At 50.2% G+C, this 14,893-nt stretch overlaps 1 protein-coding gene across 1 annotated transcript in view; it reads right to left on the bottom strand.

Annotated features, from left to right (window-relative positions):
• unc13a (unc-13 homolog A (C. elegans)) overlaps positions 1-14,893 on the bottom strand; it is an 83,085-nt gene that overhangs the window by 61,212 nt on the left and 6,980 nt on the right. The window contains exons 2-6 of the mRNA XM_056275776.1: positions 14,494-14,523; positions 14,232-14,331; positions 4,243-4,360; positions 1,143-1,266; positions 471-541 (exon numbers count right to left, since the gene is read on the bottom strand). Coding sequence (XP_056131751.1) covers positions 471-541; positions 1,143-1,266; positions 4,243-4,360; positions 14,232-14,331; positions 14,494-14,523 — 443 coding nt within the window. The remainder of the gene's footprint in view (positions 1-470; positions 542-1,142; positions 1,267-4,242; positions 4,361-14,231; positions 14,332-14,493; positions 14,524-14,893) is intronic.

Below are 14,893 nucleotides of genomic sequence, written 5' to 3'. Positions count from 1 at the left end.
TACCTCTGGCTTGGTCAGGCGTCCCTAGAGACACAATTGGCTGTGTCTGCGGGTGGGAAGCTGGATGTGGATATGTGTCCTGGTCACTGCACTAGCGCCTCTTCTGGTTGGTCAGGGCACCTGTTCAGGGGGAGGGGGAACTGGGGAGAATAGCGTGATCCACCCATGCGCTACGTCCCCCTGGTGAAACTCCTCACTGTCAGGTGAAAAGAAGTGGCTGGTGACGCCACATGTATCGGAGGAGGCATGTGGTAGTCTGCAGCCCTCCCCAGATTGGCAGAAGGGGTGGAACGACCGGGACAGCTCAGAAGAGTGGGGTAATTGGTGGGATACAATTGGGGGGGAAAGGGGGGGGTCCAAAAAAAAAGGGGCATAGAATGAGAGAAACAGATATGAAGATGGCCAAATATGATAGAGGATGGAGAGAGGAGGGAGGATACACGAGTAAAGGTGGAGATCCTCGTTCTTACGTCTTGGTCCCTCATGGCGTTCAGTTGTTCTAGTTTCTTGGCCCAGTATCTGGCCTCTTCCTCTGGAATATCTGCAGCACACAAACAATGCAGATGACTGAAAACTGGACCAGCGTTTATGTGATCCTCTTTGAACTGGTTTGTGACAACAGCAGTACACATGGCAGTAAGAAAAGCAGCAGTGAAGGTAGTCATGATAGCAGTTGTAAAAGTAGTAGAAGCTGTAATACCAGCAGTAGTATCTTCTTGATCTCATACTGGGACAACCCTCTACTACAAGCATGTGATTCTTTTTGAATAGGTTCACAAAAACAGTCAGTGTTAGGGTAGTAAAAGTAGTGGTAAAAGCACTACAAGTAGTAGTAGTAGTAGTAGTCATAGCAGAAGCAGTAGTAGTATTCGTATTTTCTCAGTACCATAGTGGGAGATTCTTCTACTGAAACATCACAAAACAATACACAAACAAACAACAACCAGGCCATTGTTCATATACAGAGATTAGACATGCTGCATAGCGAATGCAGCTCAAAAGTGAATGCAAAATGAAGCCAGACTAACAGGAGGGGGTCCAGTGCAAGACCAGCATGTTCATTCCAAAATACTACTGGGTTAGGATTGAATTCTCAACCAATAATGTATTTTAAAGCATCGGGTGTACTATGAATGCCTAACCTAATGGCAGTTCAAAGCGGGTGTCAAGCAGCACCCTGTGGAAGGTGGGGTCTTTGGTTCCACAAATCTCATTCTCAGCCATGATCACATTGGAATCCAGGGTCAGCCATTGGCCAGGACCCTCCTATCAGAGGAAGACAGACAGAGAAAGGTGATGAGAAAGAACTGAATGAAATTTAAACAATGTTGTTTACACGAAGTTGTACGAGTTGTATAGTTGTGTTTTTTTTTTTTTGTCTTGGTTGGCGATCATACGACTCGGAGATAATCCTCGACTGTAACTGAAAAACAAATACAGTAGCCTATACAGAACTGAAAAGAAGCCACGATTACATAAGCATGGAAACATTCCTTGAGATGTTATCTCTTCATCTATCTTTCATGATGCTCATAAAAGATTAAAGGGATGGTTAACCCCAAAATCAAAAATACATGTTTTTCCTCTTACCAGTAGTGCTATTTATCCACCTAGATCGCTTTGGTGTGAGTTGCCGAGTTTTGGAGATATCGGCCGTAAAGATGTCTGCCTTCTCTCGAATACAACTGAACTGTATGGCACTCGGCTTGTGTTGCTCAACACGCCCAAAAATACATTTGAAAAACTCAACAGCAATGTCTTTTTCCAGAAATCATGGCCCGGTTACTCGAGATAATCCACAGACCCCGCTGTGTGCAGTTTCACGTAGGAACTATTTTCTTAGACAGAACTACACCTACATTTTTGCCGCTTTGAGCAACACTAGCTGAGTGCCATCCACTTCCATTGTAGTATTTGAGAGAAAGCAGACATCTCGATGGCCGATATAACCAAAACTCAGTAACTCATACCAAAACGATCTAGATGGATAAATAGCACTACAGGTAAGAGGAAAAACTTGTTACCCCCCTTTTTTTCTCCCCAATTGTATCTGGCCAATTAACCCACTCTTCCAAGCAGTCCAGGTCACTGCTCCACCCCCTCTGCCGATCCGGGGAGGGCTGCAAACTACCACATGCCTCCTCCGATACATGTGGAGTCGCAAGCCGCTTCTTTTCCCCTGACAGTGAGGAGTTTCGTCAGGGGGACGTAGCGCATGGGAGGATCACGCTATTCCCCCCAGTCCCCCCCCAAACAGGTGCCCCGACCGACCAGAAGAGGCGCTAGTACAGCAACCAGGACACGCCCACATCTGGTTTCCCACTCGCAGACATAGCCAATTGTGTCTGCAGGGACCCCCAACCAAGCTGGAGGTAACACAGGGATTCAAACCGGCAATCCCCGTGTTGGTAGGCAACGGAATAGACCCCTATGCTACCTGGATGCCCCAAAACACATGTTTTTGATTTTGGGGTGAACTGTCCCTTTAAGGGTTAAATCCGGGGCTGACATGCTTCCAGTTTCAGATATTTTGATGCATCTGATCGGGAGGATAATCCACGATGAAGTCCGCTGGGAGTTCAGCTGCCTGCTCAGTAACCGAACATGCTCACATGCAGCTACGTGTCTTGAGGAATAGATTGTGGCATTAGCACTGTCAGGATTATTAACAATACCTATTGGGGCAGCCCATATTTCATAATCATACATGCGTACATTTCAAGTCAATTAAATCAAGACATCCGTTAACGAGAATATGACGACTCAACAATATATTTCTGGTCACATTAAGCCAAGAGAAAGGGTAACATTTAGCAGGACCAGACTGTGCGGGTCTTGAGTTATGGTTAGCAGTAAGTAAAGGAAACATGGACTGCATTGGGTGCACGCAGTGATGTGATTATTTCACTTTCCCAGATTACAAGTGTAATTCTATCAACATGTTGTTCACATGCACACAGAGACAGTTTGGTAAATCACTGATACAGGTTAAAAGGGATGTAAGCCATTCCCCGTTTGCCCTAAAATGCTGTCACATTTCTCCCAAGGCCGGGCACTCTTATTTCAACTATCCTGCAAAAGATCCAAGGCAAACTTTAGAAATGAAGTGGCTATAAATAATAGATATATGTAAACATCACTAAATCATCGTGTAGGGTAGCAGACATTAAAAGAAAACGCTGTCAGGGAACACGCCTACTCATAATATAAAAAATAAATGTTATGTTATTTTAAATAAAACATGAAGTCTTTTTTGAATTTTTTTTCAAAGGGTAGCCCTGTGGGAGAGAAGTTCCCTTTCTGACCCTATCTGTCAAGCGTTCCCCCTAATTAAAATGCCACAGTGATCAATCTGCTCTGTCAATCCAACAATATCACAACACTCTGATCCCTTATGTATTGATGGTTTTTATTTCAACACCAAGATTTAGCATAACGCTTGTTTTCTGGTGCTTACTTTTTTCCCCCGTTTTGCTCCCCAGTTGTACCTGGCCAACTACTCCACTCTTCCAAGCTTTCCAGGTTGCTGCTCCACCCCCTCTGCCGATCCGGGGAGGGCTGCAGACTACCACATGCCTCCTCCAATACATGTGGAGTCGCCAGCCGCTTCTTTCCACCTGACAGTGAAGACTTTCACCAGGGGGACGTCGCCCCTGGGAGGATCACGCTATTCCCCCGTTCCCCCTCTTCCCAGAACCGGCCAGAGGAGACCGACTAGAGGAGGAGCTAGTGCAGCGACCAGGACACATACCCACATCTGGCTTCCCACCCGAAGACATGGCCAATTGTGTCTGTAGGGACGCCCGACCAAGCCGGAGGCAACACAGGGATTCGAATCGATGATCCCTGTGTTGGTAGGTAACGGAATAGACCACCACGCCACCCAGACGCCCCTTCTGGTGCTTATTTTGTTTCAGCCCCATGGGTCTATTAACCGGCTGTCTGAATTGTCTCTGTATTCATGCTGTGACCAGTAATTGGTGTTTCATGGAAAGTTTATAGTGTATGTACCTCGGTTGATATGGAAACATACCAGTAATTGTTGAATCTTGAATGCTGAACTGTGACCTTAACTGTGGTAAAATCAGATTGAAGTATATCCATGGCCGTCATTTTGATAACAGAAGTTTTTCCACAGCTGCATACACTCAGGTCAGAGTATTGGTGTATAAGTTGGAGAGGGTTAGGGTCGAGCAAGCCAGACTAATAGCTCGGGGCAGGGAGAGCGTGAGGTATGCGTACCTCATTGGACTGCCGTATGCTCTGCAAGGGGATCCATAAGGTGCCCACCATGGTGTCCCAGATCAGCCCTTTATTCCACACCTCCACCGTAAGGCCCAGATCTAAGCGATTTATCTCACTGCTCAGAGGAAGAAGAAAAAAAGGAAAGGGCAATGAGAGAGAGACACACACACACGCACACACACACACATACGCACAGATCGAGAGAGCGACAGAGAGAGAGCGCGAGAGAGAGAGATGAGTTAGGGAAAAGCGCAGTAATAATATTTCAGTATTTCAGTTAGAAACAACCAAACTGCACCAGGGTTTTATACAGACACTTCCCATCATAAAATGCAGTCTACAGAAATGTAACCTATGCCATCAGGCACTACACTCAAATCCAGTGATGGATATACACTGTGATTCAATCTGCTGAGGGAAATGAGTCACTCAGCATGAGGATGGAAAGAGCAGGGGGAGGATTGTCAACCAAGCTGTGTGGAGGATATAAGAGGAAGCGCTTGCAGAGAAAAAGGACAATGATGAATACTGTATAATTTCCATGGGACAGAAGTCAGTGAACCCTAACGCCTAGTATACACGTACATGGGTATTTTTGAAAACGGATTCTGTTTAGAAAAAAAATATCCGTCAAAACGAAAACGCAAAAATCACATGCTACTCAACACAACGAATGTACTGTTAAGAGCATGCCACACCAAAAGGTGGCGATATAAGCCTAACCCTAAAGCCATGTCGGCCAATCAGACGCCTGAGATTATGGTGTATGTGTGTATACATCCATGGTCTACATCCATGGTAATAGCTGTCTGATTTGTACCATTTGCTAATTTGTTACTGTTGTGAGCAGATTTTGTTCTTTTGTTCATATAATAAAGGTGTTAAAAAAACATATATGGTCCGGCCATGGCGTCGGTTTACCGTTTGAAGTTTTGCGGGGATATATTTTCTCTTTTCGGCCACCTTTTGCCTTCTGACGTTTCACTGGCGTGTTTGGAGAAGAGGTACATTCTTCATCGTGTTCGGCTTGACAAGCATAAGAGTGAATCTCTCTTATGTTTCGTGTTTCTTTGATAACTGCAACCTCCATATCTTCCAGTGGAGAGAGTTCGTCTTCACCTGAGTTTTCTGTCGTTGGCACTTGCTGTTAGCGTAAGGCTAGTCAGCGTTAGCTTAACTTTTCGTTTTTCTAGACGCAGCTCTAACGCGTAAACAGCAGTAAGATACTGTCGCGGTTTTTCTATAGCCCGGATAACTATGGATGGAGGCGGGGACTTTTAGGTGCGACAAACCGGGCTTCACCACCGTTAGCTAGATAGCTGCGCCAATGCTAGGGCTAGCCTGCTAGTTAGCTAGTTAGCCGTGTGCTAATGGGTTAGCAAGCTCACCTTGGGACCAGGGCTGGTGATGGAACAGGGCGGCTGAGCTCTAGGCGGGGCGGGAGATGGATGGCTGCTCTCCGGGGTGCGTGTCTCTCTCTCTCTCTGTACTCTGGCTCCGGTGTGACCGGGTGAATGTCTCTCTCAGTCTCTCTGGGGAAGCTCTCGGGGGTAGTCAGCTAGCTACAGGTACCGAGGCAGTCTGCTGCTAACACTACCACTGCTAGCAACCGTATCTACTGTCTAGCCCAGGATACGCTAGGTTTCCCTGCTCTATCCCACGCTAAGGGGACAGTCTACGATATGGTTACTAAACAGTTCTGGCGCTTTGTCTCTCCCGCGGTGTCTAATATAGTTGCGTCTGTGACAGCGCGAGCTAACCTGTGATTGGTCCTCTAGCTGCACGAGCCCAGTGCAACATTCCAAGTACATCCCCAGGCATTTCCCACTACACTGCCCCCCTCCAGCACTGTTGAGTCCCTTCAACATAAATGAAAAACAGACTACAAAGATCAGTCTGATTAATCTAACACGATAAACGGGACAGAACACCCGCGAAATGAACTAGGCCCGGAACAAAGGGCGTCAAACAAATGTGGGTGGTCGCTATCCATACTGGACTCTTGTGACTAGCCTAGTAACCCCCAAGTCAACTAGTCACGTCCGTCAAAGTTAGTCTAGGAGCCAGGCGGGCCTCCCGACTGGCCGGCCCCGTCTGGTGGTGTACGGGAGATGGGACTCAGCGGCGTCGGCTTCGTCTCCTTCTGGGTCAGGGGCGTTGGACTGCCCGCCCGGAGCACAGGCTGCTGTCCCACGACGTTGGGTGATTGTCGACTCGCCTGAAGAGTAGCTGGCAGCAGTGTGTTGGAGCGGCTGGAACCGAGCCGGGGAGCCTGGTGTGCTGGGTCCTCCATCGTCGTTTGCGTGGAACAGGTCCTCCAGCCGGAGATCAAGGTCTTCATCGATCTCCTCCTGCTCTGTCACTCCTTCGTACTCCTCTGTTCTCTGCGCCCCCGGCTCCTCCATGTCAGCAGCGGGAGGACCTCCTTCAGGTGTTTCCTGCGGCCCTATGGCTGGTGCTGGAGCAGACAACAGAGCATGGCGCCTCCGCTGAATCCAGACCGGCACGTCGTCTGAGAGGTAGGGTAGCAGTCGATCGTGGTGGAGGACTCTCTCCTTACGACCTTCCTGGACTCTGTACAAGACGTCTCCCATCTTCTCTGTGATGAGGCCGGGACCTCTCCACCGTGGCTTCAACTTTGGAGATTGACCCTTCTTCCTGGTGTCGTCCCGGACATACACTAGATCTCCAGGGTGAAATGTGCGTTGTCGAGCACGTAGGTCGTGGTCCTTCTTGTTCCTGAGCTGGGCAGCACGGAGATGCTGGCGCGCCACTTCGTGGGTGTCCCGCATGTTCACCTCCAGGTCAGCAACGTACTCGGCTGGGGAAGTGCGATGAACGTTGGCTTCCTGCACCCTCAGGGTGAGTCCTTGCGGCTGGTTGACTTCTCGCCCAAGCATCATCCGGTTTGGTGTGTAACCCGTACAGGCATGGGGTGAGCTGCGGTAAGCCCCGGCGAGGAGGTGGAGGTGTTGGTCCCACTCGCTCTGGTGTTTCCCCACGTAACAGCGGATCATTTGCAGGAGAGTTCGGTTGAACCTCTCGACTTGACCATTCGACGCAGGATGGTAGGGGGTCGTTCTGGTCTTGGCCACCTGGAGAAGTTCACAGAGCTCACGAAACAGGGCACTCTCGAAGTTGCGTCCCTGGTCTGTGTGGATCTCCAGGGGTACTCCAAACCTGGAGAGGAACTCCTGTAGCAGCTTCTGAGCGGTGATCTCTGCAGTTTGCTCGGGGATCGGGGCCACCTCCACCCAGCGCGTGAACTGGTCCACCATCACAAGGATGTATCGGTTCCCCATCTTGGATACTGGGAGCGGTCCAACCACGTCGATGTGAACCCTGTCCATAGGAGCGCCGGCCTGGTACATCTGCAAGGCAGCTCTGCCTGTTCTTCCAGAGGATTTACACGCCTGACATTCAGGACAGCGTCGGACGAACTGGTTCACACTGTCAGTCAGACCAACCCAGTAGAACTCTCTGCGAACTCGATGGTAGGTCTTCTCACGGCCCAAGTGACCGGACAGCAGGGCGCAGTGACACAAACGTAGGACCTCTTCTTGGAGCGCTGTTGGAACAATGAGACGGAGGATGGATGGCGTGTCAGCTCCTTCGTCCCAGCGGTAGTACAGGACTCCATTTCGCCTTTCTACTTGCGTCCAGACCAACCAGTACTTCCGTGCAGCAGGTCCTTCCAGCGCCATCTCCTCCTGTGACGGTAGCTTCCCCTCATCCTTCCACTGGTGCAACTTCGCTAGCACGGCGTCTCCCCTCTGGCGCTCCGCTAGCTCGTTGGTCGAATACTGGGCTAACCAGTTGATAGCAGGTGGTTCACTCTCTTCAGCACCATTCTGATGTTCATTGACAGGTTGTGACATCGTTAGGCCTCCTGCCTCTCCTCCTGGAGCCGATGGTGGAACGCCCTCTTCTGCCGCTCCGGAGGTGTTCTCTTCCGAGTCAGTTCGACGGATCGCTAGCGGGACCACATCATCCACATCGTCGCTGAACCTTGCCCAATGGTGGTGTTCACGGTGACAGTAGGAGCAACCTCCACAAGGCAGCGAGTCCAGACTCTCCCCAGCATGATAGCAGTCACAGGCGGGTTTGGGTGACCTGGACAGCGCGTCCGCGTTGCTGTGCTTGACTCCTGGCCGGTGTTCGATTTTGAAGTCGTACTGGCTCAGCTCCTCGATCCACCTCGCCAGCTGGCCTTCTGGGCTCTTGAACCGAAACAGCCAAATCAAACTGTTATGGTCCGTCCGGATGATGAACGACCGGCCCAACAGGTAGTGGCGAAACTGCCGTGTGAAGCGGACTACAGCCAGAAGCTCTCGGCGTGTGACGCAGTATCGCTGCTGTGTGCTTTGCAGATGTGCACTGGCGTAGGCTATGACCTTTTCTTCTCCTGCTTGCATCTGTGACAGGACAGCTCTGACGCATGTGTTGGACGCGTCAGTGTCGAGCAGAAACAGTCCATCTCGAGTGGGGTATGCCAGAAGAGGTGCCGTGGTGAGTCTTGCCTTTAATTCCTCGAAGGCTACTTGTTGTGTGTCGCCCCACTTAAACTCCTCCCCCTTTTTCTGAAGTTCGTAGAGGGGGCTGCACAGATGGGCAAATCCTCGCACAAACCGTCTGTAGTAGTTACACAAGCCGAGAAAAGCCTGGAGCTCAGTGAGGTTTCTTGGGGTCCTCCAGTCGTTCACAGACTTCACAAGCTCCGGGTTCGGGCTGACTCCGTCTCCGCTCACGACATGCCCCAAGAACAGGACCTCCCTCCGCAGCAGGTGGCATTTAGATGGCTTGAGTTTGAGACCGTACGCCCGGATGCGCTCCAAGACCTTCCCCAGGCTCTGCAGACCCTCTTCGACTCCACGCCCCAGCACAATGATGTCGTCGAGGTATACAAGCAGGTGTCTCCACTGTAACCCTCTCAACACCACCTCCATCGCACGTTGAAATGTGCCGGGCGCATTGCACAGCCCGAAGGGCATTCGGGTGTACTCGAACAGCCCATAGCGTGTTATAAAGGCTGTCTTTCCACGATCATCCGGGTGCACTCCAATCTGCCAATATCCACTTTGCATATCTAAAGTCGAGAATACAGTGGCCCCCTCGAGGGTGTCCAGACACTCTTCGATCCGCGGCAGTGGATATGCATCTTTGAGAGTCAGGTCGTTGAGTCTTCTATAATCTATGCACCACCGCACACCTCCGTCCTTCTTTCTAACTAACACCACTGGAGAGGCCCATTCCGAAGTGGATGGTGTAATCACTCCGGCCTCTAGCATGCTCTTCAGGTGCCGCTCCTCTTCTTGTTGAAAGCCCAGGGGCGTGCGCCGAGCCGGTTGTCGGACAGGTTGGCCTTTGCTAGTGTTGATTCGGTGCTGGACCGCATCGAAGCGCCCCAGGTCCGCGTCACTGGCCGCGAACACGCCCTGGTGTTCAATCAGGAGTTGTTGCAGGGCCCTCCGCTGATCCTCATCCAACCCTTCACTGGCGGACTCATACAGGGACAACAGATGGTCGGGCAGACCCATAGTTGGTGACGACTCCATCCGTCGGACTGTGGCTGGTTCATTTTTTCGGCTCATGTCGTCCTCTTGTGGGGCCTGAAGCTCCTCTTCCGCCTCCACTAGCACGCCGAGGCAGGCTCCTTTCTTCAGCCTAACTTCTTTCGGCATCAGGTTACACAGTCGCACAGGGACGTGTGGGGCAACGTTGACCAACACACTGCCAGATGAAACTCCCTCGGTGAGGCCAGCAGGCTCCAGGACGGCGGAGATACCTGCCTTGGGGCTTTCCACCACACCCCAGACGTCGCTTTAAAGTCATACTCGCGTGCCTCAACCTTCCTGATTGCTTCAGCTAGTGTTTTGGGTTCTGCCCCCAGGACTTCATACGCGATGTTTTGGTTCTTCAGCCCGCGCAGAAAGGCTTCTGCAGCGTAGGCCTCCTGCAGTGTAACACCAACCTGCGGGTATGCCAGTGTGACAAGTCTCCTCACTTCCTCGCCAAACTCATAGAGGGTCATCTCTCTGGCCTGCTTAACCTCGCTGAGTTTACGGCGCGCAGTTCCCTCAGGCAGCTCTTTACCGTAGTGGCGGCGTAACTGGGTGATGAGCGCGTGGTAGTCATCTTTTATCGGAGCCGGCTGCGCGATGACAAAAGACATGGCGTTGTCCCTCAGTCGGAGATACAAGGCGTCCAAACAGGTCTCGTCGGTCCAGCCCCTCTTTCTCGCCATCCGTTCGAATGGTCCAACGAAACTATCCCAGTCGCCCTTACCATCAAAAGTGGCGAGGAGCTTGATGTCATTTTCGTGTCCTCGGTCGGGGCCTTGTGAGCTTCGGTTGCCGCTCCGACTTTGAAGGTCTCCTGTCTGGCTCTGTTGACCTCTAGAGGAACCTGCCTGCCCTCCAACGCTGTCATCCAGCAGGTTTCGGCCGCCGTTGCTGTCCAGGGACATTTGGCCACCCTGCATCCCGTCGGGGGGTGGTACTGCAGTCGCTCCATTTTTTCCACCATGACCGATCGGAGTGCTGGTAAGTGGTGCGGGCTCACTGGGTCCATTTCCTGTATAGCGCAGGGCTGCTGGGGCCGCTTTGCTGCTCGGCCTGGCTGGCGTCTCCTCGTTGCGCCGGTCGCTCAAGTTAGCCACTGCGGCCATAGCTGCTGGCAACAGGTGATCAGCGCCGTCTCGCTGTCTGGCCCCTGGGTTCTCCCGGGCCGGGGTGAACTGCGAGAGTAGGCTCATGTCTTGCACCGTTCTGCTAGTTCGTTCTCCGAGCACAGCCCCTGCCGACCCTACACCACTATCGCTTTGAGGGCTACTAGGAGAAACCCCTTGCTTCACTACTTGAGCAATGGGCGACAAACCGGGAGGCTCACCTTGGATATCTGAACGATGACGGGCCCAATCGGTGCGCTGAATGGGAGGTGTGGGGGGACGAGATCGCTTAGCCACCGCTTCCGCTAGTCCATCGATACGCGCTGTGAGGGCCTCCATCTGCATCTCTATCTGGCGTTGCATCTTAACCTGGGTCTGGCGTTCCATGTTTTCCATCTGGCGTTGCATCTGAACCTGGGTCTGGTTCATGGTTTCCATCTGCGCCAGGAGGAGCTTCATCCAGGCGTGCTCTCCGGGGTCTTCTGTCCCCACACCAGCACCATCCAGACTCAACTCAGACTGTTCTTTTACATTTTCTTTGTCCTGTGACATTTTTATTTTTCCACTGATTTACGTGATTACTGAAGAAATTACAGTGCTTCACAAAATGGCTGACTCACTCAGTTGCTAGCTGGGTTAGCTCACAGTGTGCAGGCTGAATTATGCCGCCATGTGACCGGGGCAGGATCCTCCGGTGTTGAGATTATGGCGAATCCCAACCTTTTATCCCACTTCTGACACCACTTGTCGCGGTTTTTCTATAGCCCGGATAACTATGGATGGAGGCGGGGACTTTTAGGTGCGACAAACCGGGCTTCACCACCGTTAGCTAGATAGCTGCGCCAATGCTAGGGCTAGCCTGCTAGTTAGCTAGTTAGCCGTGTGCTAATGGGTTAGCAAGCTCACCTTGGGACCAGGGCTGGTGATGGAACAGGGCGGCTGAGCTCTAGGCGGGGCGGGAGATGGATGGCTGCTCTCCGGGGTGCGTGTCTCTCTCTCTCTCTGTACTCTGGCTCCGGTGTGACCGGGTGAATGTCTCTCTCAGTCTCTCTGGGGAAGCTCTCGGGGGTAGTCAGCTAGCTACAGGTACCGAGGCAGTCTGCTGCTAACACTACCACTGCTAGCCACCGTATCTACTGTCTAGCCCAGGATACGCTAGGTTTCCCTGCTCTATCCCACGCTAAGGTGACAGTCTACGATATGGTTACTAAACAGTTCTGGCGCTTTGTCTCTCCCGCGGTGTCTAATATAGTTGCGTCTGTGACAGCGCGAGCTAACCTGTGATTGGTCCTCTAGCTGCACGAGCCCAGTGCAACATTCCAAGTACATCCCCAGGCATTTCCCACTACAATACTTAGTGGGAAAGCTCCATTGTTTCTTCAAAGATGACTCTTCAACTTTTTTGGCAATAAAAACATGCCATGACAAGAGTTTGTGCAGTAATTGTCACTTTTTCCGGCTAACTTCTCATAGTACGACTAGTCCTGTCGCCATCTTGAGTCGACTCGGGCCACCAAACAAGCCCAAAACTCAGTTTTCCCTGTCTACACGTCAACACTGAAAGCGGACCTTTTGAAAATCTTCACCCTAGACAGACTTTACCAAAAGGTCAGTTTTCAGTGACCTAAAACCGTTTGCGTGTGGATGAAAGGCCAAAACGCATATAAAAAGCTACATTTTCAAAAACTACCTATACGTGTGGACTAGGCATAAGTCTCATATGTTTCCAGCAGCAAACTAAAGGTGTATGCGCAGGTTACGGTCAGGAGCAGGTCAGTGTAGTGTTAAGCTCAGCTATCTTCCTGTCCAACAGGGCAAGCGTGGGGATCACTATGGAGAAAATTCTCCAGTGAATTAAGTAAATAGTTGCAACTTTGATATTGCAACGTGCATGGATAAGTAGACACGCTGGCCGCTGGCTAGCGGGGGATCGGAAGCGTATGCGCCCTGAGGCGTGAAGGAGCTGATATGCTTAAACGCGGGGACGCGCTTTCCGAAGGAGGGAGGTAGTGTAACGTGCATGGATTAGTAGACCCGCTGGCCGCCGCTGGCTGGCGGGTCTGACCCTTTAGTCTAGCGGTTAGCGATGTCTCCTGCGGTGCGGGCAATAAAGGTTCGCTTCCCGGCCGCGGCAGTTCCTGTGGTTGCGTTGTCTCCCGAATTCGCTACAGTATGAAAACGCATCATCCTTTCTCCGAGAGAAAAAAAGCAAAAGAAAAGATGAGATTTAAGAAATCGGGAAAATTAAACTTTGCTTCTTCTTTTTCTTTTTTTGTTGTTGCTCTGACTTTAAGCAGATTAAGTAATAAAAAACGCAATCTCTTATCTAATAATAAGAGATGGCGTTTTGATCTGCTCTGCATTGGCAACGATTTTCTTTTTGGCTTGGTCACTTCCAGCTCTTATCAGCAGCTATGACGCGGTGATGGGGAGCAACCCCCACCCACGAAACTTGACAGGCTTGTGAACTCTACCGGAGCCGCCCGAAACAGCCATGGTTTAATGTCACCTCCTCACACATCACACAGAGAGATAAAGATAGAGGGAGGACGGGAGCGAGAGTGATCGTTTTGGGTAGCATAAATGACAAGGATTAAAAAATTCACGTGCCCCTGCTGTCCTGCGCTGCACAACATCTGTGCACTTCCAAAGGGAAGACAGCTCTCCCTGTAGGAACTGGAACCCCTCTACATTTCCACATTGCCTTGCTGCATGACTGCCTGTCTGCCCTTCGCCTTCGGGACACGACCGGGGGTTTGTGCGCCTGTTTAAGTTAAGTGCATGTGTTTGCATACGCTTTGAATAAGTCTGGCTTGCAGGTGGAAAAAAAAACGACTTTATTTACTCATCCTAACTTATTGCACAGGTGTTCACAAAAAGGGCCTATAATTGTGTAGCGGGCAATATCTGTCTGCCTCACCTTCACACTATATATATATATATATATATATATATATATATATATATATATATATATATATATATATATATATATATATATATATATATATATATATAAAGCAGGATGAAGAGAGGTGACCGTTTGTAGGCCTTTACTACTCTTTAAACAGGCGCAGGAAGGAGAAAAAATAACTGTGGTAGGAGGAGTTGGGGGGGGCTAGGGGAGAAAAGTATGAGTGGAGAAGATGAGGGCTAGAAGTTGCAGTGGTGATTTTCAGGGGCAGTGGCATCGAAACTCCTGAAATAACACCCTCATAAAAAAAACATTACCTATGAAGTAGATAGGTAGAGGAGGAAGAGGAGAAGAGAAGGCCAGGAAGTGCCAAGGATAAATGGGGGGTAGAAGAAAAGGACTCACAACATGAAGTCCTGCTCCCAGCATGGCTGGCTGCCACGTACAGCAATGGTTGTGCTCTTAACATTTTGCACCTTCAGGGTCACATAAGTGTTAAATTTCTCTGTCAAAACAGAGGGAAATAGAAATGCCATTGTTAATGCCATGAATATGTTTGTGTATATGTTTCAGTGTACATTTGTGTATGTTGTGTAAGTACAAAGACCAACAAAGCCTTTGCAAATGGCTGCCTTCCATCTCTGCCTTCTGAAGATCAGAAACTCACCTTGTGGTCCATCGAGCTTGGCTTTCTTCACTGCAAAACAAATGACGACAGAGAGAGGCAAGAGTCAAAGTGGGTTTTAAATCAAAAAACCTTCTTGGAAAGGGTAAACTGCTTTATTGTCTGTTTCTGTTTTCATGTCAATTAGCCTATAACATTGTCAGATAGTATCAATCCTCAAAGGAGATAATATGAGATATTTTTGAAGATTTTATACTATTTCATCACGCTTTTCACACACAACAGCATGTAATTCTTCATTCAAGTGAACCCCGAGGGGCTAGATGCAGCAAGCATTCACTCCAGTACGCGAGAAAGGCATCTTTTAGTGAGCCCATTGTGCATTCTGACCCATATATGAATTCCAATAAGACGTTTGAAGGGCTTGTTGCTGTAGCTTCAG

The sequence above is a fragment of the Lampris incognitus genome, chromosome 3 (genome assembly GCF_029633865.1).
Source record: "Lampris incognitus isolate fLamInc1 chromosome 3, fLamInc1.hap2, whole genome shotgun sequence".
NCBI classification, from domain to species: domain Eukaryota; kingdom Metazoa; phylum Chordata; class Actinopteri; order Lampriformes; family Lampridae; genus Lampris; species Lampris incognitus.
This window is presented reverse-complemented; position numbering and strand designations above follow the sequence as displayed.